Genomic DNA, 26,269 nt, shown 5'->3' with positions numbered 1-26,269 from the left:
AACAAAACGTTTAGAAATACCCAATCTGTATACTGCATTCTTCTGCACCGTGCACTGAGCAGCAGCAGCAGCCCAGCCACTGGTTTGGCTCAGCAGTAATCACTGGGCCAGCCTTTCGTTAGTGTCTAAAACTAATTAATATGCCATGTGCTCTTTCAAGAACACCAGATAAGTACTCACAGCTTTTGCTAGGCAGATGGCAACTTTCATTACTTGACCAGATTTGCTAATCGCTGTTAGATATCTCACCCCCTCCACAGCCCTGTGGTCATACCATATCGTGCCTTGAATGCTCCCAGCCAGAGAAAAGAAGGGTAATGTTTGGTTTTGAAAGCCTGGGTAAAATCCCAATTCTCTTTTCTGATACTCTTCCTGCTAATTCAAATTTTTCCTGAATCTTACCGGAATACAATCAGAAGAACGAGCTGCAGGTTTAAGATCACTGTGAGCAGCAACATCCCTTTTTTTTTTCCACAACTGTAGCATCTTTTGGATCTCAGAAGGGGAACTGAAAGTCATAAATTTCTTTGTGTGTCCTCCTTTCACACTCCTAGGAATGAAAAATAAAATGTTCCCCAGCTAGGCCATCCCTCAGCTCTGAATAAACATTTTTTCGAGGGCTCCCATGCTTGCCAAGGTGTCAGGATAACATTCTCATGCTGATTCCTCTGCCTTCTTTCAGCATCCCGGTGCTTGGTGTCCATTTCCGAGGCTTTGAAGTGGCCAAACTCTCACCTCATCTCATACACATGGAAATCAGATCACCAGGAGAAGGAGCGAGCTTGTAAATCCCACGAAGAAGCCAACAGGGCAGGTTAGGAAATGATGACCTTCAGTGTATTAACAGACAAGTGAAGAACTCTGTGCTGCCAAAGAGGCTGCAGTAAAAATAGAGAAGAGGTTTGTAGGTGAGTGAGAGCACTGCTAAAGGGCTTGGGTTTGCTTCTTTCCAACTCCACTGACCACTTCGCCATTGCATGGGGGAAAGCTGGAGATGAACATCTAAAGTTTTTAACTGCTTGCTTATTTTTATACACTGAGAACAAGGGACATCTTATCATTAGCAACTGTTTGTCTAAGAGTTTAGAAACAGCTCATAGGGGAGTTGTGTTGTGCTGGGCACCATGCACTCCCAGAAAATCCTTGCCACAGGTCTACAGACTAGAGAGACAGAGGGCTACAGCATATAAGTAGATTGGGTATGCAGCAATGCATTTCCTGCAAAGCAGGCCAGTCTCAGCAACCACAAAGGTCTACTCATCTCTTGAGCAGTTGTGTAAGACATTGAGGGGGATGGCTGGGTGTGCAAACATCTCCTGCTCATGCTGCTTCTAATTAAGAAGAGGAACTGATGCCACATGGTGTCTGGGAGGCAAACAGCTCCTGCAGCTGCACAGTGAGAAGGGCCAGGGCTTCGTCTGCCCTTCAGGGAATGTTGATGTAGTCATTCTCTGAACCAACAGCTAGCCTTCACATTTTCTCTTCAGTGTCAGTTTGCTGAGCAGAATTAGCAATGAACCCTTTTGCTGGCTTAGTTCTACCGAAGAAAGGGCTTTTTCTGGCAAAATTATGGTAAAGGAAGGAGTATTTCCCAACTCTGGGCTGCTGTAGCTGGTCCGAGAAGAGTCTCCATTGCAGATCTGATGGGAGGCTGCCAAACAGGCACTACAGGAGGACAGTTATGTCAGTCCTCAAGTGGGATACAGAAACATTTTTTTCTCCTCATTACATAATCACTTAAGTTGCTGAATTTGTGGAGGTGTTCTTCCATATTTGTTTCTTCTGAATTTCCTTCACCTACATATTCCAGCCATAGAATCATAGAATTGTTTGAGTTGGATGGGACTCTTAAAATTCATCTAGTCCAACTCCCTTGCAATAAGCAGGGACATCCATAGCTAGACCAGGCTGCTCAGAGCCCTGTCCAGCCTGACCTTAAGTGTCTCCAAGGACTGGGCATCCACTACCTCTCTGGGCAACCTGTTCCAGTGCCTCACCATCTTTCTTGTAAAAAACTTCTTCCTTATATCCAATTTAAATCTTCCTTCTTTTAGTTCAAAATAATTTCTCCTTGTATTGTCACAAGAGACCCTGGTAAAGAGTGTCCCCTTCTTTCTTTTAGTGCCCTTTTAAGTCACGTCCAGGGTAACTCCTTGGCTTTGCTTTGGTTGTGCTGTCAGTGCCACTGTTGTATTTTGCATTGATGCAAAGCACTTACTTCAGAAGGAGCACATGTGTGAATAGATAAGTATATCACTAAATCCACACCTCTGAAAGCTTAATTGAACACTTTTTACTCTCTCATGATCCGTAAGACAGAGTGAGTGACTCTTAGGTTCGAAGTGTCTCTGCAATAACAGTAGATAAGGTCAATGCTGCTTGTTTAGGGTAAAGCAAATTAAGTAGAGGGAAAAGCCTGAAGGGAAGGAGGGAAGAGTATTGTGAAAGTTCACATTGAGGATTGTTCTCTCCCTGTAAAAGAGAAAGGGGCAGAGATCAAAAGATCTGTTCTAGATTAGATCTAGAGGTCTTGTTGGGACTGCAGTAAGATCATCTTCAAAGCTTAAGAGCTGATTTAAATATTTGGTTTCTGACCTTGAGTAGAAGCCGGTTTGAGGATATTGCTTCAGGCATATCTCAAATACAAACTATCAAGAAATTCATACTTATCAATGATCAAAGAGACAGATTGAAATAAATCATTCTAGAGATGACAAGCTTAAGCAACACTGACTAAAATGATACAGAAATCCCAAGATTAATCAAGTAGTGAATCTTAACACACTTGAACTCAGTAAAATGCTTAATAGTGTGGGCCTTCAGAGCAAGTGTTTTTGATAAATTAGAAAGAATCAGACAGCCAAAAACCATGGCTCTTTGAAAGGCTTCTGGTTTTTAAAACCAAACTAAGAACTGGCATTCTACCTGAAATCCTGTCTTACAAACTGTTTCCCAGGTGAAATCTTATGTTCACAAATAAGCAGATGTACCTTTGCTATATCCAAGTCCTTTGTTTTTACGGCTTATTTGTTTCAGAGGTCCCCAAGGACTTCTAAGTAATTTTCTTATCGTCAGGGAGACACACTGAAGTGTGTACAACTGCTCTTTAAATGGGAATGTTCCTCATTCTGTGTTAGCTAGCACACTCCTTCTCAGGGGCATCTGGTTTGGGTTGTAGGGTTTTTTTCGTTCATGTTTGTAGATCTGTCTTACATCAAAAGAGAACCAAGAGAAAAGGGAACAAAATCTTGAAGCCGTTCCCTTTCCTCTGCCTCTACAATGAAATATGTATCCCAAGAATAAGAGCAGGTCAAATTATTCAGTGCTGGTGTGTAAGTGCTTAGAGAAGGGTTACTAGGGCATTTCCATTATTTGCTGCGGTTGTTCAGTGGTTGTGACATTTAGAGGGTACTTTGAAGAAAACAGCCCGGCTGGTAAATGGCAGCAGAGAAAAGGGAAGGAAAGCAAATGGAGAGGAGGGAAGTTCACAGAGATTTCCTGACAAGATGAAAGAGTGAAGAAAATCCTGTGAGTTCTAATTCAAAATTTTGGTGGCCTCTGTTTGAATGAGAGAACAGTTTCTTAGCACTCTTAACGCTACTTGGTCCTGTCCAGGAGTACACTTCACCAAATGTCTGCTGTGTTTAACACCACAGTCAACTTTGAAATGTGTGATGAGAATTATTTTTACAGCTGAGCTTCTTAAGAGAGGCCCACATGTGGTGTGTAAATCCTGGTGGGTTTTAAAGTACCTCAGTTGCACTAAAGAGGAAAATGCTGATCTTCACCAGGATTAATAATATACACAGAGGTATTAGCATCCAATGTTTAAATCAAATTAAAAGGATCCTGGAAAGCTGGTGTCCTCCACAGGGGACCCAGTTGTGCATGTGGTGGGATGAGGACTTTCACTGCTGATTTTCAGCACGGTTTTGGGCTTGTTGCCTTTCCACTGTGTCTTTCAGTGTACAGCCTACAGGAGAGATAAAATAGTGGCCACTACTCCAGATGAACCCTGTAAGACGTTAGTTCTTGTATGCAGCTTTAATGAAAAGTTCAGTAAGTCTCAGTGCTCTGGTATTGGGTAGTGGAATAAATATTGCCACTTTCTTAACTAAAAATGTTGGGTTTGGGGATAAAGCTTCACCTGGCATGAGAAAGAATCTTGTTAGATAGCACACTGAGTATTACCTTAGCAAAATTGCTTAATCTATTTTCTGTATCTTTATTTCCTAACTCTAAACCTAGCTTGATCTATTACTGCCTCGTTTGCAGGTTTGCATGAGCAAATTAATCAACCTCTGAGTGGCACTCAGATACTACAATGATATAAATAGAGCTGGGCAGGAAACTCTTTGCAGATCCTTCAACTTCATTGCACATCAAGATAAAACAATCTTTCAGTGGTTGTTCAGTAGATTTGTAATTGAAACAAACATGTACGGAGAACAAACATCATTTTGCTGGTGTGTTCATATGGGATGTGGATTCACACTTCGAATGTGAGTTTCATAGAGGGACTTGAACTTGGGGCTTTCCTTTCCTAGTAAATTCTTCATATTTGGGATGTTTGATTTAAAAAAAAAGTGTTAAAAAATAAGAAGAAAATAAACCTGGCTCTAAACTTAGGTATTAAGAACAAGAGGAATGTGATACATAAGAGCAAAATGTAAATACAGAGCAATCCTTATAAGAGGAGGAATAAAAGAAGAAGAAAAGAAAGAGAACATAAAAAGCCACGCATATCCATCACCAAATGTGTCTCTTCTAAAGTATATGGAAAAAAAGCATCATGAAGAGCACTGCACAGCAGGATAGGTGTCAAGTGGACATGTAAACCTTTCTACAAAACACTGAAGAGTGCAATGGTATGGAACAGCGATGTGTGAAACAGGGCAAATTTAGAGAAAGGAAAGCTGTGTCAGCAGCAGCAACAAAATGTAGAGACTAACACAGCCTTGTTGAAGAGAAATTAGAGGCTGGGAGAGAGATGAGGGAGAAAGTGTCAATGCGCTATAAGATTATCACACATTTCTAAAGAGGTCTGAAAGAGCTGACTTCCTGCTGTGGGGTCCCTCTCACACTGATGTGAACAAGCAGCACTATCACCTTAAGTCCTTAAGTGCAAGTGGTGACACTTTAGTATGCACGGCCTGCCTTAGAAAATCCAGGGGATGCAAAAGAAACATGAAAACCATGCAAGTCAAAAGGTGCTGCTCCCATTGTTCTTCCTGCTGCTTGGATGACTGAGGGTCTCTCTTAGAAGAGAAGATCACATCTTCCCACATGCGCTCTGCCAGCATCCTAGGGCTGCCTGTGTGGAAGCAGCTCCCACAAACACCTTTCATGCTTTTGCATTAGCAGTACAATGAAGTCACCCTGGCAGGTGGGAAACAAGCTCTCACCAGAGTATGTGTAGCATAGTATATACTTGGTAGCTCAGTGGTGATGCAGCAGCATAGCCCTTTTTACAAAATAGACACAAGTGAAATTGCTTGAGACTGTCTTGAACTGAAACAGGAATTCTGGGGCACATGAAACTGGGACTGAGTTACCAAGGAGAAGAATGAGTGCAAGCATCTGCTATCTCCAGGGTGAAATAGTGGAGTGTAGGTACAGTCTTGATGCTGTATGGTGTTACAAGTGTATAATGACATCCTGGAAAAAGCAGGGCTGATCAAGATCTAGACAGTGCAATAGGAACAAAAAAGCCTGATGTATTTGCCAGGGTGGAGTATGTGGATGGATTTCTACTAGGGTTAGGAGGACTATACCCTCAGTTAAGGCTACAGAGCATAACAAGGTATAAGAATACCTTTGTATACAAAAGAAATTCTGAGTGACTCTATTTTTTAGGAGTTACATCATGCTCCAAATCATGCTCTTGTCTAGTCGTGTAGGCTTGTCTAGTTTTAATACTTATTTCTACTTTGGATAACAGCAGTCATTTGGTATCAAATCCTACAAAAAAAGACACGAGATGAAAACTAACTTTGTGACCTACAGCTCTGTAAGCATCCCACATCCCTCATCAGCCATGGAGAAACTGTTTGTGTTCTTGATTCCTTGAGGAAGATAAGACTTTGGTGTTTCTTCTATAACCACCACCAAAAAAATAAAGCAAACTGCAATTACTTTATATCCCACTGCTATTAATTCCTTCCAAGCAGGTCAATCCATTTCTCTCTTTCAAGAGTGAGATAGCAGGGTTGGTTGACACATGCCAGAGAGCCCTTTGAGCTTGCCTTCCTCACGTTTCAAGAAAAGGTGAGAAAAAAATCTTTTTCCTTTTAATGAACATTCACTTTTTTTTTTTTTTTTTTTTTTTTTTTTTTTTTGTATGCTCCTTTATTCATTTATTTTGAAGCCTTCCACCCCCGTTAACTGTGGGAAAAGGCTTCCCTCTGCTAGGGTACAGCTTGCATTGTAAAAGTAATTCAATTTTACACCATAGCGATGACACGATCAAGGGAACCTTGAGCAAGCTGTGTGACCAAGAGCATTTAACAAGTACGTGAAAAGCTCCCAAAGAGCCCTCATGAAAGAAAGAAAGGTTGTAACAATAGGAGAGGTCGTTCGATAGTGGTAAATTAAGAGTCATAGGAGTGACTCTAATCAGGTTAGACTTTAAAGAAAGAGAAGAATCTTTATATCTCTTGAGCATAGGCCTGACTGCATTAAAAACTCTTCAGTGTGCGTTGGGAAGTGCACAACCCCCTCTGATGCTCAGCACTTGCTCCTCCTTGAGTTGAAGCATTCAGCCCTGGAAGAACAAAAACATCCTAGGCAAAAAAAGTCAAACTGCAAATTTGGACCAGAAGGACCTTGGAAAAATGATACTGAATCTTTTTCTCCACACTACAATGTTTTAGTCAATAGCTAGACTTACTTAGATGTGGTTTCCTTTCATTTTGGTCCCCCTGACAATCCTCATGCAAGCATGGAAACAATCCTGTGTATAAAAGCAACAATTCATTTGTGACAGGAGTTTATCAGGTCTGTCTGAGATAGATCCTGTCCTGAACTGAAGCGCACCATCTATCTCAAGTAAGAAAGGCCGTGCCAATGATGTATAACTACATGTACTGTGTGTATTGATATGTACATTGGGGAAACTTGTTCTGGGCATGTAATTCAAACTAGGGTCACTAGTAACATGTACTGTGATGTGGATTTAAAGGAGAATCCAGCAGTCTGAAAAAAGAATCTATATACCAATGGCCTATCAAGCAGGGCTAGCATGTGGCTTAGCCATTGCTTCTTAGGTATATGCTATTGTGAAAAACAGAGTTTGTTTTGCACAAGAACAAGGTTGTGACTTGTCTTTCTCTTTGTTAGCAAAACAAAATAAGAAAGGGAAAAGTTGGGCCTGACTCATTTTTGCAACCGACAGGGACACCTACAGGAAGACAAAATTAACACAGTGGCATATTGGGTGTTTTCTGCTTTATTTGTTCACAGCTTGAGCCTATTACCTAATAGAGACGCAAGAAAATGGCCCATCTGTTTGCAGTGGGCAAATGTGTGAGTACTGCTCTCTGGGGCTGCATGGGAGAAGGGTTGCTTTTCAAACACGTATTTACTTTACTCTCTGTTTTCTCAACGGTGTGTATAACTCAATACTAAAAGGCTAATTTGTTTAAGAAAACCGAACCTGACTTCTTCAGTTAATTGCTTACAGAAAAGCTGTAGGTACTGCAGCAGTTGTGTGTGCTTTGCCGAGCGGCCTCAGCTGGGCTGCTGGCGTGGAAGCTGCATGGCAGTGAGCTGCTCCCTGCCCCTGCCCCCCTCCCCAGGCCTGCTGGCTCTGCCTGGGCTGCAGCTCTCTGAGGAGATCGGGGGTGTGTAAGGAGTAGGAGAGAGATGAAAGTACGTCTGTCAAGGAATGGGGATGAGGCATCTGGGAGGGAAGGCCTGCTCAGGGGCACACGAGGTTTGAGATATGATTAATGTGTTGGCAACATGTTAATGAGAACAGGATCTGGCAACTTGGAGGAAATGCCTCTGTGTTCGCTTGCAAACAGCCTCAAGCAGGACTATGAGCCTATGCTCGTATGAAAGGGAATCCAAGATTTTTCATGTACGTGAGTGGCAACAGGCTATAATTGAATGAAATGGAATTTGGAGATGAGCAGGATGGCATGGATCCCGTGGGGCCCTTTCCTCCAGCTGGGGCTGCTCCATAGCTTTATCAGCAGAGGACGGGGCTCTTTGTAGTAAACAGCAGCCTGCCAGCATCACCACATCACTGCTTTCTCCCCAGCTCCTTGGCCACTTGGGCTTTTAAAACAATTTTTACAAACTCCCAGAGTCAAAGCCAGTGACGACCTTTACTTCTCTGCAGTCTGAGGGGATAGAACTGCTTGAAGGTATTAGCTATGCTAAGCCTCTTAAATAACTATTAAACACATAAAACTCTTAAATGCACGCAAATCCTGTGTAACAAATGGCAAACAATAAGGAAAAGCTGATCAACCATTATACAGCAATTTAATCTATGCAATTTGCATAATTTTGTCTAACAGAAGGCAGCTATAGTAGAACTCCTTTCTGAAGAACAGCAGAAATGCTGTACAAAACAGGTAAACAATCAGGGGTGAGGATTTTGCAAGTTCTCGGCAAATTCTTGGCTCGTGGACAATGGGAGTATAATGTAATTGCAAGGGATGTGATGTAGATGGACTCAAAGAGATAAAGGAAAAGTTGCGAGCATGAAAAAAAAGTCAGTTTTGCAATCAAATTGGGCAATTTGGGACAAAGGTTTGAGATTTACCTCTAACTCTGTCCCTCTGTCATTTCAGTAGGCTTATGTGCCTGCATCCTACATGAGGTGCAGTGCTCTGTGCTGTGATAGGCACGCTGCTGCCTTCAGCGTTTGTGCATACATAGCACCTTTACAATGGTAATCAACGAGTAGCCCCTTTTGACAGCTGTTCTACAGATGGCCACGGGGCAAATGGGCCACGTGTAGCAGGGCTGGGGCCAACTCCACAGGATAGCCTGTGCTTCCACAGTCTGTAAGGTGGGGCCACACTTCTGAAAATACACCTCATTGCTGTGGGATCTGCAGCGTTGTCCTACACACGCTCAGTGAGCGTGCTGAGATTTCGCAGACGGGAGCTGTACAACTTACTCCTAAGTAGATAACCTGGGGCTGCTTGTCACTGCAGAGCCACCTGCTTAGGTACAGCCCCTGCGCCCGATGCATTTACACCAGGAGCTCATTAACAACTTAGTGCTGAGCTGGAAAAGCAGCTCTTTTTTTTTTTACAGGATTGTCCTCTATTATGTTCCCAGCAATCTGGTGGCCATCAACACCTTGCTGATAAACTGGAAATCCTCACCTTCTTCCATCTTCACCTCCGAAACGACCCATGAAAGAGCTCTGGAGATCAAAGAAATCCTCTTCTATCCTTATCCTTCTGACTGAGGGACTGGTGGGATTTAGCACCCATGTGGGAATGTGAGCATCCATAACTGGGGAGTGGCAGAGGTGGAAAATGAGATGGGGAGGGGATGTAGAGAGGCACAGAAGATGAATTACCTGGGGAGGAGGTGCATGCGGAATTGTGCTCCTCATAGCAAGCGTGAGAAAACAGAAATTACTTCCTCTGCCCCAAATAAAGATCAAGGATCATTTGCATTCAAAGAGGTCAGTTTTGCACATATCCCATCCCTTCAGTCACTCTCTTTTAACTCAAAATCCTCGTTAATTAATTGTTCTTCAAATTCTGCTCCTGTGAATTATATATCTGAAGAACTTACTTCTTTCCTCAGTGCTGAGTGCGTTTATTTATTTTTTTTTCTGTCAAAAGCTGACTTTAAAACAAAAGGATTTAGGTGAGAGTTGTGGGGATTTAAAGATCTCCAAACTTCTGAAATATAGGCTCACTTGTTAGAGATGACTGAACAAACTGACAAAGAAGAGTTACCCATTATTTATCTTTTTTTTTTTTCCAACAGTTTTAGGTTTCATCTAGAATTCGCATTCATAAACACAGCAACCTGGGGGCTTTTCACAGCACCTTAGGCAGACTGAACAGGAGCTGGTGCATAATCAGCGATGGAACAGCTGTTATCCAGAGATAACAGAGGCTGCAGATGTGCATGAGGTCAAGGGAGACAATGCTGTGAGTGAAAAAGTCATACAATGGAGTTCTGTGTATTTTCTTCAGATGTGGAGAACAAAAAAGCAGTGACCTTTTGTCTGTTGCTGTCACTCCCTGCCTCACCATTAAGGTAGTTTTCTCTTCTTTTTTTAAAGGGAGGTGTCTTGAAATAGATCCCTGTCAGTCATGCCCTAAAAACGATGAGTGCAGCCATCAGCAGAATTTTTTTTACTGTAAATATTCTGCATGTTGAAGTATGTGGCAGCTAGATTAATGTAGAGCTTTGGATAAGTGTAATTTTAATGCATTTATTTCAAAGACAAGTTGATTTTAATCACTTGATGTGCAAAGCACTAGTGAAAAATACAGGGAAACAAGACAATACCCATGGGCTCAAGGAAGATCTTTCCCACCTGGTATCCATCTTCCAACAGTGATCAGTAGCAGTGTGCAAGAACTGGGCAAGAAAAAATGAAAGTCCTTCAGGTTTTGGGTAGTCTGATTTAAGGATTGCTGAGCTGAAGTTGTCTCCATTTATTGGTGTTGAATTATGTTTATGGACATACCTAGTTGTGTCCAAACCAGAATGAACACTGCACCTGATTCCTGAGCAGCATTTGGAAAAGTAGAGATCTATGAAAGGTACTTTGGAAAAGTCAGTGACCAGCCATCTTAAGCCTAGTACCAACCACATGTACCATCATGGCAAGTGTTGGCATCTGCCTGCTCAGAAGGATTGAAACCAACAACCAGCAGTGAGAGAAGTACATTCACTAGGAAACTGAAAGCAGCAGCTCAGGATCTCCTGCTGTGCACCAGCACACAGCGTTTCACCTGCTCTCCAGCTTGGTGTATCAGTGAGCATGTGCTGCACTCACCCTGGCCACAGACATGTCCTCAGTGAGCTACTGTGGTACCTAAAGAAGACAGGGAAAAGTCAGTGTGCCTTGCCTGAGGTTGAGATAAGCCTCTATTCCTGATGTCAGAAGTGCAGCTTTAGGAGCACAAAAAGGAAGGTGAGCGCTCACAGGTCAACTAGTCAGAGCTGCATTCATTGTCTCTGAAGCATCTTTTGTGATCAGTAGAGAGTTGTGTTGGGTTTAGCTGAGAACTGTGAGTGAGAGCACACAGCAGTTACGTTCCCAGCCCAGCGTGTTGTTTTTTATGGCCCCCATCCCCAACAGAGGACAATGGCTTCTGCAGCTCTTAGGATCCACGGGAATCTGGTGTTTGACAATACACTCCCAACACATCTGTTTTGTTTTTCTGTTTTGGTTTTATTTTACTGTTGAAATTAGGAGTTTCCATTTTAGCCCCCCTTCCCCCTTCCCCTCTTCCCCTCTTTTTAATTGCTTTCTCCCCTCCTCCACACTTTATTCTTTCGGCACAGGGCTGCCACTTACCAGCTGTTCACAATTCCTTCACCCCTTCTGCTTTTCAGTACTAGATTACCACGACGTACACTCAAAGGATATTTTCTTCCATGCAGGAGGTCCCTGCTTCCCATACCCACTGAATACATTTAACAAAAATACTTTCCTCTCTCTTTCGTACCTTGGAGGAAAGTCATTATTATCTGCACTCATTCCATGATTCAGATTGGCCAACCTCTAATTGCTTGAGTTTGATTTCTTGTCTGTTTTTAGATCCCAAGACTGCTGATTTTCCCTTCTCCTTTGTAGACCAAGCTCACCCACAAAGTGAGTACTCAATAATTATTTCTCAACAAAAAAGATCATTCATCAGTTCATAAATCTACTCTCGTCTCCCCTGCTTTTTCCATTTTGTTATATGTAATTGGATTATTTTTCTAAGCTGAAATTTGACCAACCAAAATAAGTGCATTGCCACATCTCAATGAAAGGTACCCAAAAGAAACAAGCTGGCATGTCATTGTGAAGCAGTCGGTTGCACTCCCTAGTAGGTGTCATTTACTGAAGGGGATCAAGGAGCTATGGCTCAGGGTCGAGGGCTGAGAGATGCAGAGCCTGGGAACTTCCACTGTTGCTACTGGAAGAAGAGGCTGCTGAGCTCTGCTCAGGAATGTACTGCTTTCATTTCTAATTGAGTTATTTGTTCACTTGTTGAAGAATTCTTCTCTTAGGGCAGTGACTCCCACAGACAATAACAGTGGCCACATGCAGCCACCAGGGAATTCCTTGCAGCCACAAGACAAAAACTCTCCCTGATTGTTCGGTTCTGTTTTGACTTAGTCTGTCAAAACTGAAGCCACCATGAACTTACTGTGATGGCACGCGTCACAGTTGTTTGTCTGAGAGCCACCAGTTCATCCTTTTCCTCTCCTAGGCACTCAGAGCAGGAGGTCCCAAGCTGCAGTCTCAAAGACCAAGGTCTGTAAAGTCATAGTAACATTGCACGTTGCTGTTGTCTTTGTAATGTGTCTTTACCATGTCAATTAAAAGCCCTTTAATAAGGGGAGAGACAGACTGCAGGAGAGGCATGGGTGCTCGGTGACTCCAGAAAAATCAGGAACCATTATGCCCACAGGTCAGGTCTGGTCTCAGATCTCTGCCTGTCTTGATGGTCACCCAGAGCCTTCTGCTGAGCAGGTTACTGACCCATGTCTTCCAGAACAGTCTTTTTCTGTGGAGCAACCTCACAGGAACGGGAAAAACCGCCAGAACCATGGATGCTGCAAAGCCAGACCCATTTACCCCATAAGGCTCCCTACTGTTGCTGGAGCAGATGTTTCAAGCAGCAACAGCCATAGCTCGCACGCAACACCACAGGTCTGTGCATGGAGAGCATATCCAACCCCCTGCATGTATCCTACACAGATCACATACGTACCTGGACTCTGTTTCTGGATACTGACAGGGCTCACAGGAGGTCAGAAACATTGAACTTTCCTGCTAAAACAAAGTATTTCATAACTAGTCTTGGACATCATATCCAAGCTTCGCAAGTCCTGCACTTTTTACTGCTCTCAGGAATGATCAGCTTCTGCTGGGCTATGAGCTGCCTGACACAGCCTCGCTATGGGGAAAAGGCTCTGGACCACAGCCTGTTTCCTTGCTGCACTCCTGCCCTGCCTGGGTTGCTGCTGACTGTCCTTGGACCGCAGTTATTACCTGCAGCTTTCCCAGAATGCTGCTGCTCTGCCCAGGCTGCGGTTTTTTATAAGAGATGTATCTAGTTGGTCATGTCTCAGGAATTTCAGAAGTCCCCTATTTAATTTCTGAAAGCAGTTCTCATACAGGTCATCAATAATACCTTATTATGGTTAGGATATTGCTAACATTTGTCCATAGATGATATTTTTCCTTAAAGCTAAAGCAATCACGTTTGCTTTGGTTATTCTCTGCAATTCCTGAGGTATGTGCAGGTAGCATCCTAAGCCATAAAAGCTCACACTTCTATAACTCTGGCTTAAGGGGATAGTGCAGAAAAAGTTTTTGCTGATATGTTTATAAATAATAATAATTAAAAATAAAAACTATAAAGTTTATCATTTAAAGCAGAGAAAACTTTCATATGAGAAACAGTATCCTCTTAGAAAGTTCTATGGCAAGGGACCAGTATAGCGTGTTATGCAGTGAAAAGGAAGATGGTATCCTCTTCTCCTGCCACAGCTCCCAACTCTTCCTGCACAGTGCTCCTGCAGAAGTTTGATAAGGACCAAAGGAGCGGACGAGAAAGGGAGGCAGTAAAAGTAAAGGGTATATGGCATGCTGTGGGCTGCTATTTACAGGTGAGTGCACCTAGTGCCAAGCACAAGGGAGAGGCACAGGCACTGCCTCTGTGCCCTCTGCCCCTCAGAGCTGAGCAACAGCATTCAGTGTCTTGTGGCACGGCTGATGTGCTCAGCAGTATTTTCAAGGACCATCACCATCTTCTGTCACCTTCTCTTGAGCGCATGACCACCCTGTCCTTTTCCCCTCCCTCTCCTTGTTCCCTCACCGGTGCCCCTTCGGCTGCCCTCCTGCACAATATGACCCAACCACACATTCTGCATTTTCCATATCTACTTTTTTTTCTTCTCCTTTCCCCCCTCTTTTGTTTTCTGGTAACAGCGTTTGGCATTTCCCGGACAGCCCGTACCCCATAAGGCCTTAGAGTCTGAATGCAAGAACGGCTTGAGCGTTGCCTGCTGCGACTGAAGAAGAACTTGAGTGAAAATAATCCTCTCTTTTGTTCCGCTTGGGTTGCTTTTTGTTTGCCTGACAGATGTTCGGCCCCTGTGCGTGCACGCGGAGCAGATCCTGCGCAGCGCAGCCGGGCCCTCTGATCCGCCAGCCCATTGAGTCCTGCACCTCGGCCCGGCTGGGCTCCAGCCCTTACAGATGCGAAGGCTGAGGGCTGCTGCTCTGTTCCACTGCACATGGCTGGGTGGCCCTCTGTGGTGAGGGGGAACAAGGAGGGCAAGCCTCTCACTTGCAGCACCCATGGTGACACATATGGGCAAGCGCAGTCAAACAACACCACTGTGTTGCATTTTGAGGTGCCACAACATGGTGTCATACAGAAGCCTGCTATACCTGGCCCCCCTCAGCTTGTTGTGCCATGCTGTGCATCTCAGGGGTGGTTTCGGGCAGCCCCAGGTGCCTGTCTCCTTGTCAGCCCCTGCATGACTGCACCTACAGCTGCCGCATTGCCCTGTTTATGGCCTCTCATAGAATCAAGAATTATTGAGGTTGGAAAAGACTCCAAGACCACCTAGCCCAAACACCAGCCCATCCCCACCATGCCCGCTAACCATGTCCCTCAGTGCCACAGCCACATACTTCCTGAATACCTCCAAGGACGATCACCCCACCACTCCTCGCGCAGCCCCTTGCAGTGCCTCACCACTCTTCCAGAGAAGAAATGTTTCCTAATATCCAATTTGAACATCCTCTGGTGCAACTTGAGGCCAATCCCTATCGTCCTATCACTAGTTAACAGCGTTAGGCACTGAACTATCATTTAATATTGCAGTAGCTGAGCATGAGTTTATTAAAAACTTCCCTACTGTGCTACTGACTTGTTGCTTGACAGAGTATTTTCCTCTGCGGAAGCAAATACAGTTCATGATGCTACAGAGTTCACCTATGCTTCTCCTGACATCCAAGCAGCTCAAGCAGGATGTGTGCATGGGTCTTTAGTTTAGGGAAAATAACATTGACCTGCCACTATGGTGTCAGTAGCCAGCAATTTACATTCCCTTCTTTATTAATTTTGGACTCTCCTTGACATATATGTGAACATGAGCAAAAGGGGCTCATTCAGAAAGGAGAAGAGCTTTGTAATATGAATTTTTGGGTAGGAAATGCTTTACGGGTATGGGAGAATTAGTGAATGCAGCCCTGTGCATCTGTGAGTACCCGTGGGACAATGTAACACCTGTCCTGGCATGAGCTATTCTGTACATGCCCATTTTTACAAAGGCTGTGTTGTAACTCTTTGTAGACAGCATTAGATTAATACTGCGGGACTTATCTAAAGCAGTTATGTGCCATAGATAATACCTGAAACCCATGCTGTGCCTACACAGAGTATCAGCCAGGGAAATAAGTGTTTCAACTAACTCCTATGACTTGTCTTGTTTCTGTCTTGATGATCACAGCCCCTCTCCGTATTCTGCACAGTCCTCTTGGTGATGTTGTTTGCAGGGCTGTGTGCGAGCTATTCTGTGACTTTTCTTTTAAAGTAGTTCTTTGAAATTCTCCTGCTCCTGCCAGGGGGTTTGAGCCCTGTTGCATCACTGTTGTGATGGTCTGTCAAGCCATCTAATTGGGCTGTCTCATTAAGACGTGCAGTCAGAGCTTACAAGGCAGCAATCCCATAGTCCAACACTGTGGCTAGAGCTATGGCCTGCATATGGGCTGGGAAGTGAATGCAGACGCTGACAAGAGCCTGCTTCTGTGAGCTCACCCCCCACTTCTGGGGTTAAGCTCAATCAGCCAGGCCATCTTTATCATCACACTCTGCAGTGAGACTAACTGGAGAACACTTACACCAACACAGAGTTTAAGTTGCCAGAAATGTCAACATTTGTGGAGGAGTTTGATGGATTAAATTAGGGATGATATTGCCTGCATGGTAGGTGCTGCTTTGATCACTGCGATTTCTCAGCTGCCAAAAAAAAAACATCTTGGTTTTCTTGTGCTTCACCAAACCTGGTGAAGACTGCCCCTGTGACAATGTCATACCTTAACTGAGCTGAAGGCTAACAGAGCCCCTAATATTGAAGTCTGCATAGCCAGATGAAGCACATTGACAGCCTAGGTTTAGAACTCCATTCCTCCACCTTGCACAGGGCTGGGGCTGTGCAAGAAAAGTCTAAGTATCACCATGGAAATCTTGTTTGGTCATGCTTTGTTACGGAGCAGTTTGGTGCAAAAGCCCCACTAAGTACCAGCTGAAAACACTTTGCATCATCCTTTGGATGCTTTTACTTCAAATTTTGTGGGTTAGCTCAGGACGAGTGCTTCTCTTGGCTTTTGTGAGAGCACAAAAAACCCAGGCTTTGTGGCTTATTTTAAATCAGAGAATGAAAACACTCTGCACAGCTCTTCCAAAGACAAACTTTCATTTTTAAAAATCCCATCTAAGTATCATTAATCAAGCCATCTCCTGTGCTAATAAGATGGAGGCGGAGAATGAAATGCCGTTCCGGCTCCAGCAGCTGTTGAGCATGTCAACCGGTTTCAAAATGCTTGGCAGAAGTTGTAAATGCAGTTCTAATGAGATCGACTTGTCTGCAACTAGCAAACAAATACCAGCCGCACCAAAATGTTTGTTTGCCACGGGACTTAATGGAGATTGTGTTAACCATTCTGCTGTCAGGGGTAGATGTCAAGAAAAGTTCAGATCAAGCATAAAGCAGTGACACTGGAATGTGGCTTTTTCCAGAATGGATTCTTATATAAAACCTAAGAAAAAGCTTTCCCTCTTCTTTTTTTTTTCTTCTTCTTCTTCTTTTTTTTTTTTCCTCCTCATTTGGCCTTCAAACTTCCTGCAATCTTGGTACATGAAGTTCTCTAAAAAGATCACATAAGCAAGCTGCCAAACAGATGATATATGTTCTGACGGGTGAGCTCGTGGTAGGGGACACACTTCCGAGTACTCAGCAGCATCAGCAGCATCACCAACTCCTGTGTACAGCTCCACCAGTGGCTCCAGGTCTAGCTGGCTGAGCTGTCCAGGTCTCAAACACAAGAGCACTGCAATGAGAACCCAGTAAGCAGCTTGATCACTCATCAGATCCAGCCGCCAAGCTGATTACAGACCTTTCGCACAAAGCCACAAAGCTATGGTTAAACATAGCATCAGTGCAGAGAAGCTGTAATCCTGCCAGGCTAAGCCACATCAGCAGGACTGTCACTGCAGATGTCAAGAGCACTCTGAGGGGCTCCCAGGTAAATCAGCACATCAGTGACTTCTTGTACTAGAACCAAGGAGATCACCATACCTCTGTGGCTGCAGAATGCTAAGCAGCAGAAATATCTAAATTTCAGAGTCATCAGGGCTCAGGTAAACCAAATACGTCAACAGTGCATTATCTATAACACTGCACTACTACTTCCAGTCTTCTACATCTCATTTCTCTACCAAGAATAAGAATCCTAGTTTTTAACCCTTCTCTCATGGTTCTTTGGCTGAAGTACGAAGCACTGGTTGCATTTTCGATCAATGGGCCAAGGTTAACTGTATGATTTTCAATAGGGCCAAGAGTTGGGTCCTGCATTTTGGTCACAACAGTCCCAGGCAACCCTACAGATTTGGAGAGGAGTGTCTGGAAAGCTGCCTGATGGAAAGGGACCTTGGAGTACTGATGGACAGTCAGCTGAATATGACATCCAATGGCATCCTGGCTTGTAATAGGAATGGCATGGTGAGCAGGACTAGGGAAGTAATTCTGCCCCTTTACCCAGCCTTGGTGAGGCCTCGCTGCATTCAGTTTTGGGCAGCTCAGTACAGAAAGGACATGGAGGTGCTGGAGCAGGTACCAAAGAAGGGCAATAAGGCTTGTGAAGGGCTCGGAGAATATGCATTATGAGGAGAGACTAAAGGATCTGGGGCTGTTTAGTCTTGGGAAAAGAAGGCTGAGGGGAGAACATATTGCTCTCTTCCAATATCTGAAAGGTGCTTACAGCAAGAGCGGAGTTGGTCTCTTCTCACTGGTGACAGGAAATGGCCTCAAGTTACACCAGGGTAAGTTTAGGTTGGATACTGGGAAAAACTTCTTTGCAGAAAGGGTTGTTAAGCACTGGAATAAGTTCCCCAGACATCCCTGGTTGCATTTAAAAACCGTTTGGATTGGTACTCAGGGACATGATTTAGCAGAGAGTTGTTAGATTTAGGGTAGTATGGTTAGGTTGTGATTGGACTTGATGATCTTTAAGGTCTTTTCCAATCTGAGCGATTCTATGATTCTTGCTAGTATCCCTTTAATTTGTCTTGTGCCAAAGAATATTAATTATTGCAGGCTACACTGAACTTGAGCTGCTTGACAGAGTCCATCTCTACCCTCACTTGAGCCTCCGAGATGAACACTGAAGTTGAACTTTGCCAGCAACTGTTAGGAAAAGGTCCAAGAACAGCCGAACAGGAAAGATACTGAGAATTTGTTGTTTGTTTTTCTGTTAAACCATGTTTTTGTAATTATGAACACTCTGTTGAGATTGCTTAGAAAAGGAAGTCCACATAAAATGGTCCACACAATTAAACTAACTACATATTAGAGTTGAAAGAATATAAAGCTGGTCTCAGTGTGTTGCACTCACACAGACAAAACCCCTTCTCAAAAGGAATTTGGCTTGAGAAGGCAGTTCTGGAAAAAACTCCTAGTTAACTCCGGGCCCATGCGCCATATTGTCTGGTTTATGACTGCCTCAAATGGCCAAAAGCAAAGGGCATTCATGCTAAACAAAAGCTGACTGAAAGAAAGAATGTGAAAGCTGTCATCTCCAAATCCCTTTCACTCAAAAGTTGGTTCCTGACTCCAGATCAGGAGCCCTGGAAGAGGCAGAAATTACTCTATGCTCCTAAAAGTGTCTTCTACTTGTCTGGGGAAAAACAACACTGTTACTTTCCTCAGATCCACAAGCGCTTTTTTAATCATCCCTGCTTGCTCCTGCCACTTTTCCCCAAGCTTGGGTTTGTAAAACTTAGCATCAAAACTTGGTTGATGGTTGGACAAGATGACGTTAGTGGTCTTTTCCAACCTTAGTGATTCTATCATCATTAAACAGTGCCCATACAAAGCCTGCTTTCTCTTGGTTCCCAGTATGGATAATTCTGGGATAAATAGGCAGTGTAAAGGAGCAAATTAAAGTAGAATCACTTCAAACTGCTATACTCCAAATTGCATTTTATAATTCCTACATCACTGCTTTTCTCTAGGAAATGGCAGTAACAGACATAGCCCACTTCTGCCTCCCACCTCACTGAGGCACGTAGTGTTGCAGGCATTGTAAACAGGAAAAATGCCTTCCTGGGGTGAGAAAGCCCAGTAATTGGTTTATAAAACAACATTTTATGAGTCAATCTTAAGATCATCTTAGTTTTAGCTAAAGGAAAATTAAACTTATCCTTGACACAGGAATGACACCGTGAACCAGAGTCCTAGAAGCATATACGCAGTATATATGCCCTGTCAAGCACTTCCACTTTCCATAATAACAAGCCCCCTCCCCTGTACACAAAATGGATTTGACACATAAACAATATTGCTGAAAAACATATGTCTAAAATAAAGCAAGGCCTACTTTCTTACAAACCTACTCTTCAGGGCCAATTCTGACCTTGTGCAGTCTCTCATATAAGCAACAATGTGCTGCCATTTGGCAGAGATCAAAATAAAGCCTCCTGTCTCCTCAGTAAACACTACGGTGAAGCACATTACAGTGGGAAACCAGTAAAGTATGTATGACTATTTTTACCCACACCCTGTGTAACTGTTGAAATCTGCAACAGTAACTAACCATTGCCATCTTAAGGTATTGCTTAGCACTGCTGGCAGACGAAGCTAAGCTCGCTACTGCAGCTCATTATGCCCCCTCTACCACGTGGAAGTACTTGATCCAGGTGGTTAGAAGTGCTCTCTCCAAGATTAACCAAAAAATTTTGCAACAGCTTGTTTTTGAAATACATGTGTTTCTTCTTTAGCATTAAGAAAAGGTATTGCGAGATAAAGATCTTTCCTCTCCCTTATCTTCCATAGAAATGCAAGAGAGACTTCTAGTCCATAGCCAAGCAGACCTACCAGGCCCTCTTGCTTCTAGAAACTGTAAGTGGTATTCATACATTTGTTTTGTCCAGCTGTACCTGTACAGCATATCTGCCTACAGAGTTCTGTAACTAAATAGCGCTCAAAGTGCTTAATAAAAAATTAATATACATTGTAGACAGTGCAAGATTACTACTGGTTTGATTTGTATACAACAACTACAGACACAACACTACGGAGGGCTGTAAAAAGTCAGGGTATTCCCACCTTCCTACCCTAACAAGATGATGTGATGTTTGCAAGCAAAGCTAAATAGCTCAGTGGATTTTTAAAAAGCCTCTTGCTGCTTTTTATCTGCATGAGACATCCATAATGCTTTAATGTATCTTAATACTAATGACCAAGCAATAACTAACTGAGCAGCCTCTGAATATTTTTCCTCTTATGTATTTTCTGTCACTCTGAGCGTGAATAGTGAGGACATCAAGGCAGGGTACAACCAGGGAAGTTAAAAACATTGGGAAACAAACATTTATAAATCACTAGTTTCACACCACTGCATATAGGAAATGAATACAACAACTAATATCTTCTTCTGAGAAATGAGTTTGCTATTTGCAGTCCAAAAGGCCTGTGTAAAAGCTTTCATTCCCTACCAATTCTTCAGTCAGACTATTCTGCAGGAAAACTGAAGATAACACAAAATGGCCATCTCACCTGCTCCAGTGCTCTGACCAGATAGTAACGGCACACAGCAGCAAGGGAACTTGCAACCTCAGTGCCTGCTATTGTACCTCCTCTGTGACTGCAAACAAGCTGAACACTCAAATCATTTTGTGTTTCTCCTACTCATTTGGCATCCATTAACAGCATTACATTCATTCAAGTCTAAGTTACATGGTTCCTCTTGTTTGTCGCCCTTCCTTGATAACTGCTTAAATCTTGTATACTGGGATAGAGCTGTCCATAAGGCACGCATGCCAGCTTGTTACCATCAACTGCTTCTCACTGCAACTTAAATACTACTCACTTTCATTACAGTTCAGCAACTCTGTACTAAACTATTGTGACATACTTGTGCAATTCCAAGGGTAGCTGAGCTTGACTGCACTTTGATTAAATTTTATAGGGTGTATTTAATCTGGCATTGCTGATTTTCAATTTCAAGTATATATATTCTTTGCTTTCTTGGAACTACCGCACTGTGTTGTGTGCTCAGTAAGAAACAGCCTATAAATACAGCTGTGTACATTTAATGTGACTTTTGCATGCAATCCTAAACATCCCTGTAAGATACTTGAGTGTGCCTAGAAGTTCTGACTCGAATAATCAAGTGACTTCGGTCTGTGCCCTTCAGACTTGGGAGGCTGAGCTCCTTTCTTCCCCATCTGCCTGAGATTCGAAGTTCCCTTCTTACACAGCCCAACAGCGGCACCAAGCGGCCATGGGGACCTTGGGAAACAGCTGTTCAAGTTCCCTCACTGGATTTCCTAACCACTCCCAGAGTCATATTAAACGCAGTACCTGTTTTACTGCTGAGGTTGAAGCAGTTACCTACTACTGGTACTGCCTAGAAAGCCTGAAACTATCATCTCTCATGAAGGTTTGCCAGAGCTAGGAAAAATGTGTGACATGTAAAATGCTGTATTACTGCAATTTGGCCATCTCCAAACAGGTCACAAACTTGCTACAAACTCACATACTTACGCAAAATTACTTTTCATAAAGACCAAGCACGTAACCTCAAGCAAAAAGATACTCTGCATGTCCCCCCTCTGTGTGGCTACATATCTGAAAAGATTCCCGTAAGAAAGAAGATTATTTTGCTCTCGATTACACATCCCTGCTTTTCTGGAGGTCCAAGCACTAAAGTCAATTTCCAGGAATCCAACTAACAGTCTGTGCTTGATGCAATTTCCCAAGAATCAAAAGCAGTAGTAGGAAACAGCCCACCCCTCCCCCTCCAAACTTTAACAGGCTTCCAAGAATCTCCATACAAACTTATTTTCCATCGGCAGCCAGAAAAAGATGCTTCCTAGTTTGGACGTCAATCGACTATAAATCTGTGGAGGTGAGACAAGATGCAGCATTCAGAACTCAACTCTGAAAGGTTTCACTTAATGCCCTCCCTCCTACAGAGAAAGTGGTTTTCAGGCAGCAGCAGCACAGCTAATGCTTTTCTCACTAAACCAAGGCTGAACTGTTAGTGTTATCACAAAAGTTTGTTGATACAATATTAATAAATTTACACTTTTCCACATTGTAGCATAAGGCACTGCAGGAATAACATTAAATTAACCTTGTAATTAGATGAATAGATTAAGATGAGATGAACCAAAATGACTTCAACAAACCTTTAGCCTCACTCTTAGCACTGTATCATAGAACCATAGAGTGGCTTAGGTTGGAGGGAGCCTTAAAGATCTAGTTCCAACCCTCTGCCATTGGCAGGACTGCCACCTACCAGCTCAGGCTGTCCAGTGCCCCATCCAGCCTGGTCTTGAATGCTTCCAGAGATGGGGCATCCACAGTTTCTCTGTGCAGCCTGTGCCAGCACCTCACCAGCCAACCCTCTGAGTAAAAAATTTCCTCCTAATATCCAATCTAGATCTCCCCTCTTTTAGTTTAAAGATATTCCCCATGGTCCTATCACTATCAAACTGTGTAATAAGTTTGTCCTCCTGTTTAGAAGCTCCCTTAAAGACTGAACAGCTGCAATGAGGTCTCCCTGCAGTCTCCTCTTCTCCAGCCTGAATAGCCTCAACCTTTCTTCATAGGAGAGGTGTTCCAGCCATCTGATCATCTGCATAGCCCTCCACTTGACCTCCTCCAACAGCTCCACAATAGTCATTTGATCAACTTCATGGCCTCCTCTAGACCCACTCCATCTGCCCCATATCCTTCCTGTGCTGGGGTCCCCAGGCTTGGACACATACTCTAGATGGGGCTTCAAAGGGTAAAAAGGGACAATCATCTCTCTCCCCCTCTTGGCCACCCCTCTTTTGATGCATCCTAGAATACTGTTGGCCTTCCAGGCTGCAAGAGCACACTGATGGCTCATGTCCAGCTTTTTGTCCATCTCAGCAGGGCTGCTCTCAATGAGTTCTTCTCAATTGGGAATTGCCTCAAACCAAATGCAACACCTTGCACTCTGCTTTGTTAAACCTCATTAGATTCTCATGTGCCCACTTTTTAAGTCTGTCCAGACTCCTCTGGCTGCTGTCCCTCCCTTCTATTGCATTAACTGCACCACTCATCTTAATGTCAGCAGCAAACTTACTGAGGGTACACTCAACTCCACTGTCTGTAACATTGACAAAAGGTCCCAAGATGAACCCCTGGCGGACACCACTTGTGACCGGCCTCTTGAACACAGAAGTTGACACTAATCCTCTGGCTACAATTCAACCAATTCTTTATCCACCTAATAGCCTAACCTTCAAATCCGTATCTCTCCAATTTGGACATAACAATGTGGTGAAGGAACACATCAAAGACCTTGCAGAAATCCAGGTAGATGACATCAGATGTCCATCAGTTGTCCACCCATCCCATCACTCCATTATTAGAAGGCCATCAGACTGCTAAGGCACAATCTGTTCTCAGTGAAGCTGAGCTGGCTGTCTTGGATTACTTCCACATCTCACCCGTGCCTTAACATCTCTTCCAGGAGGATCTGTTCTGCAATCTTCCCAGGCACAGAGGTGAGGCTTACTGGCTTGCAGTTCCCTAGGTCTTCCTTTCTCCCTTCCTTAATATGGGAGTTACGTGAATCATCTCACCACGTTTCAATGATAGCAATAAATCATAGATTTCCAAACGCACCAGTTTCCAATTCCCACACTGCATGCATAGGTATAGAGGCATTTCAGCTGCATTACCTTCTTAGAGAAGCCCTCCCAAGAGCCTCTGCGAAAAATATGAGGTATTCCCCCACTGCTTCCTGAAGTGACAGTGTTCCCTGACTCTTCTCAGGGAGGAGCACCTTGTCCCTCTTAGCTATACTATCCTGGAACTTGTCATGGGCAGGCTCACTATCACCTGCTTCCTCCTTCAAACCTAGTTTAAAGGAAGTTCCTTTTCCTCCTATGACTTAGGGAGACACCATCAGGCCAGGTGCATTCACCCCATGTTGAAAAAATAAAATTCGTGCAGACACCAGCTTCTTAGCCATGCCTTATCAGATAGGTTTTCCTAGTCTTCTCAGTATTGCTGCCTGACACTGAATGGTTGGACGAAAACACCACCTGTACTCCCATTCCATCCATTAACTGCTCCAGTTCCCTGAAGTCCCTTTTGATAGCCCTCAGGCTTCTCTCAGTGACTTAATCACTGCCAGCTTGAATTATTGCCCTAGACAACCTGCTGGGTGGATGTTCCATCACATCCTCACTTACCTGTCCCTTATCATGAATTACTCTGTTTTCTAAAACCAAAAAAAAATAACAACCACATATACATAAAAATACCACTATCACTTCTACCAAAGAAAAGAAAATATTCAGAATTACAACAGTTAAACTTCTTGAAAAAATTTAATAACACAAACACCTTCACATTAGAGTTAAATTGTACATCGTAGATTACACGTTTGTATGTGAACTGAATTAGTCTTTTCTTAACTGGATGGTTTCCTCTTTAATTCCATCTTTGGTGACAACACAAATCTTAAGTGCATCACCAGTGTATACATCTCTCTCAGCAGCAGAAATAAAGACATCCTTAACCAGCTGCAAAGCCTTCTCCAGGGTCAGAGGTACGTGCTCCACATTTTGCATGTTCTTGAAGCCAATCTAAGGAAAGATAAAGCATTTCAAAGGAAGTACCTTCCATCTAACACAAAGGCATTTTCAGTCCGTGCACTAGATGAGCAAGTTTACACAAATGATTAGCCTGTTTTAAAACCCAGAGTTGGCAGAAGTAGTTCTCCATAGAGTTTATAGCTGCATGGTCAGAACTTTACCAGCACTAACGACTAAAGTGAAGCATAGCCTCTCCTACTAACATTCAGTATAAACAAGACACTCATCTATTTCTTCAGAAATTTTTCACCGGGTTAGCAGTATCAAAACTACACACAAGTTCATTCCTGGTCATTTTGTAGTTAGGAGCCTTTTTTTTTTTTTTTTTTTTTTCTCCAAGCAAGTAATTCTAAGTGCACCCAGAACTTAAAGACAACAGCTCATAATGGAACATGATGGGCTTTATTAGTGTATCCTAGCTGATTTACTTAAGTGTCCAAAATGAAAAAGGAGGGCAAAGGGTCACTTACTGTGCTTCAGACTCAGAAATGATAAAAACAACTTGAAACAGAAGATGTTTTATTCTCTACAGCTAATGAACCTTAAAAGTGAATGAAAGCTGAAAAATTAGTTAAAAAACCTGTGAAGATTTCACACATCCAACAAGAGCTTCAATAAAGTCAGTCAAGTGTTTTCACAGATTTAAGTAAGTTTTCAGCAGTTTTACATAAGAATATCATGAAAATAGTCACAACTTGAAGAAAACTTGAAGAATATCAGACAACCATACAGTTGTTTGATCCCTTGATTGGTTTGGTCCCTTCCAACTCCTATAGTTCTGTGATCAATTAATTTTATCAATTAATGTGAGTATATAATATAGTCTGCCTTCTTAACTTATTATTATTTAATGCCAAGTATTAGGAATATTTACATTATCTTTCCACCTCCCTTGTCAGCTAATCAGCTTCTGTGGGAAACAATTTCTCGATTAAAACGTTTAACTACTGTAACAAGACTGTCCACTGTCCAACCTTAACAAAATCTGAAATCAACATTTTCAGATCTCCTGAGAAGGTAGAACCACACAATTTTTAAATGTACGGATTGATAATGTTACCTGTAATATACCCAAACTTTCTCTCAAATAATACCTCTCAAAAGTAAGGTCACATCAATTTAAATATTGCAAATCTTCACTGAGATTGTTAAAAAAAAAAAAAAACAACAACACAAAGAACAAA

The 26,269-nt window shown here is 43.0% G+C and overlaps 1 protein-coding gene and 1 long non-coding RNA gene across 3 annotated transcripts in view; one reads left to right on the top strand and one right to left on the bottom strand.

Moving 5' to 3' along the window:
- The window catches only part of LOC146544947 (uncharacterized), a 29,272-nt gene extending 3,003 nt beyond the window's left edge, over positions 1-26,269 (top strand). Inside the window, exons 3-4 of one of the 2 annotated variants that reach the window (XR_014882153.1) lie at positions 683-908; positions 9,274-26,269. This is a non-coding gene — a long non-coding RNA (uncharacterized LOC146544947). Of the gene's footprint in view, positions 1-682 lie in introns of both variants that reach the window. The other variant, XR_014882152.1, reaches the window with a different exon arrangement.
- The window catches only part of PSMB1 (proteasome 20S subunit beta 1), a 6,364-nt gene continuing 4,894 nt past the window's right edge, over positions 24,800-26,269 (bottom strand). The window contains exon 6 of the mRNA XM_003204047.5: positions 24,800-25,076. Within this exon, the coding sequence (XP_003204095.1) occupies positions 24,891-25,076 (186 nt within the window). The 3' untranslated portion in view covers positions 24,800-24,890. The remainder of the gene's footprint in view (positions 25,077-26,269) is intronic.

The sequence above is a fragment of the Meleagris gallopavo genome, chromosome 2 (genome assembly GCF_905368555.1).
Source record: "Meleagris gallopavo chromosome 2, MGAL_WU_HG_1.1, whole genome shotgun sequence".
Lineage (NCBI taxonomy): Eukaryota > Metazoa > Chordata > Aves > Galliformes > Phasianidae > Meleagris > Meleagris gallopavo.
Note: the sequence above shows the minus strand (reverse complement) of the source record. Positions and strands in the feature narration are given on the sequence as shown.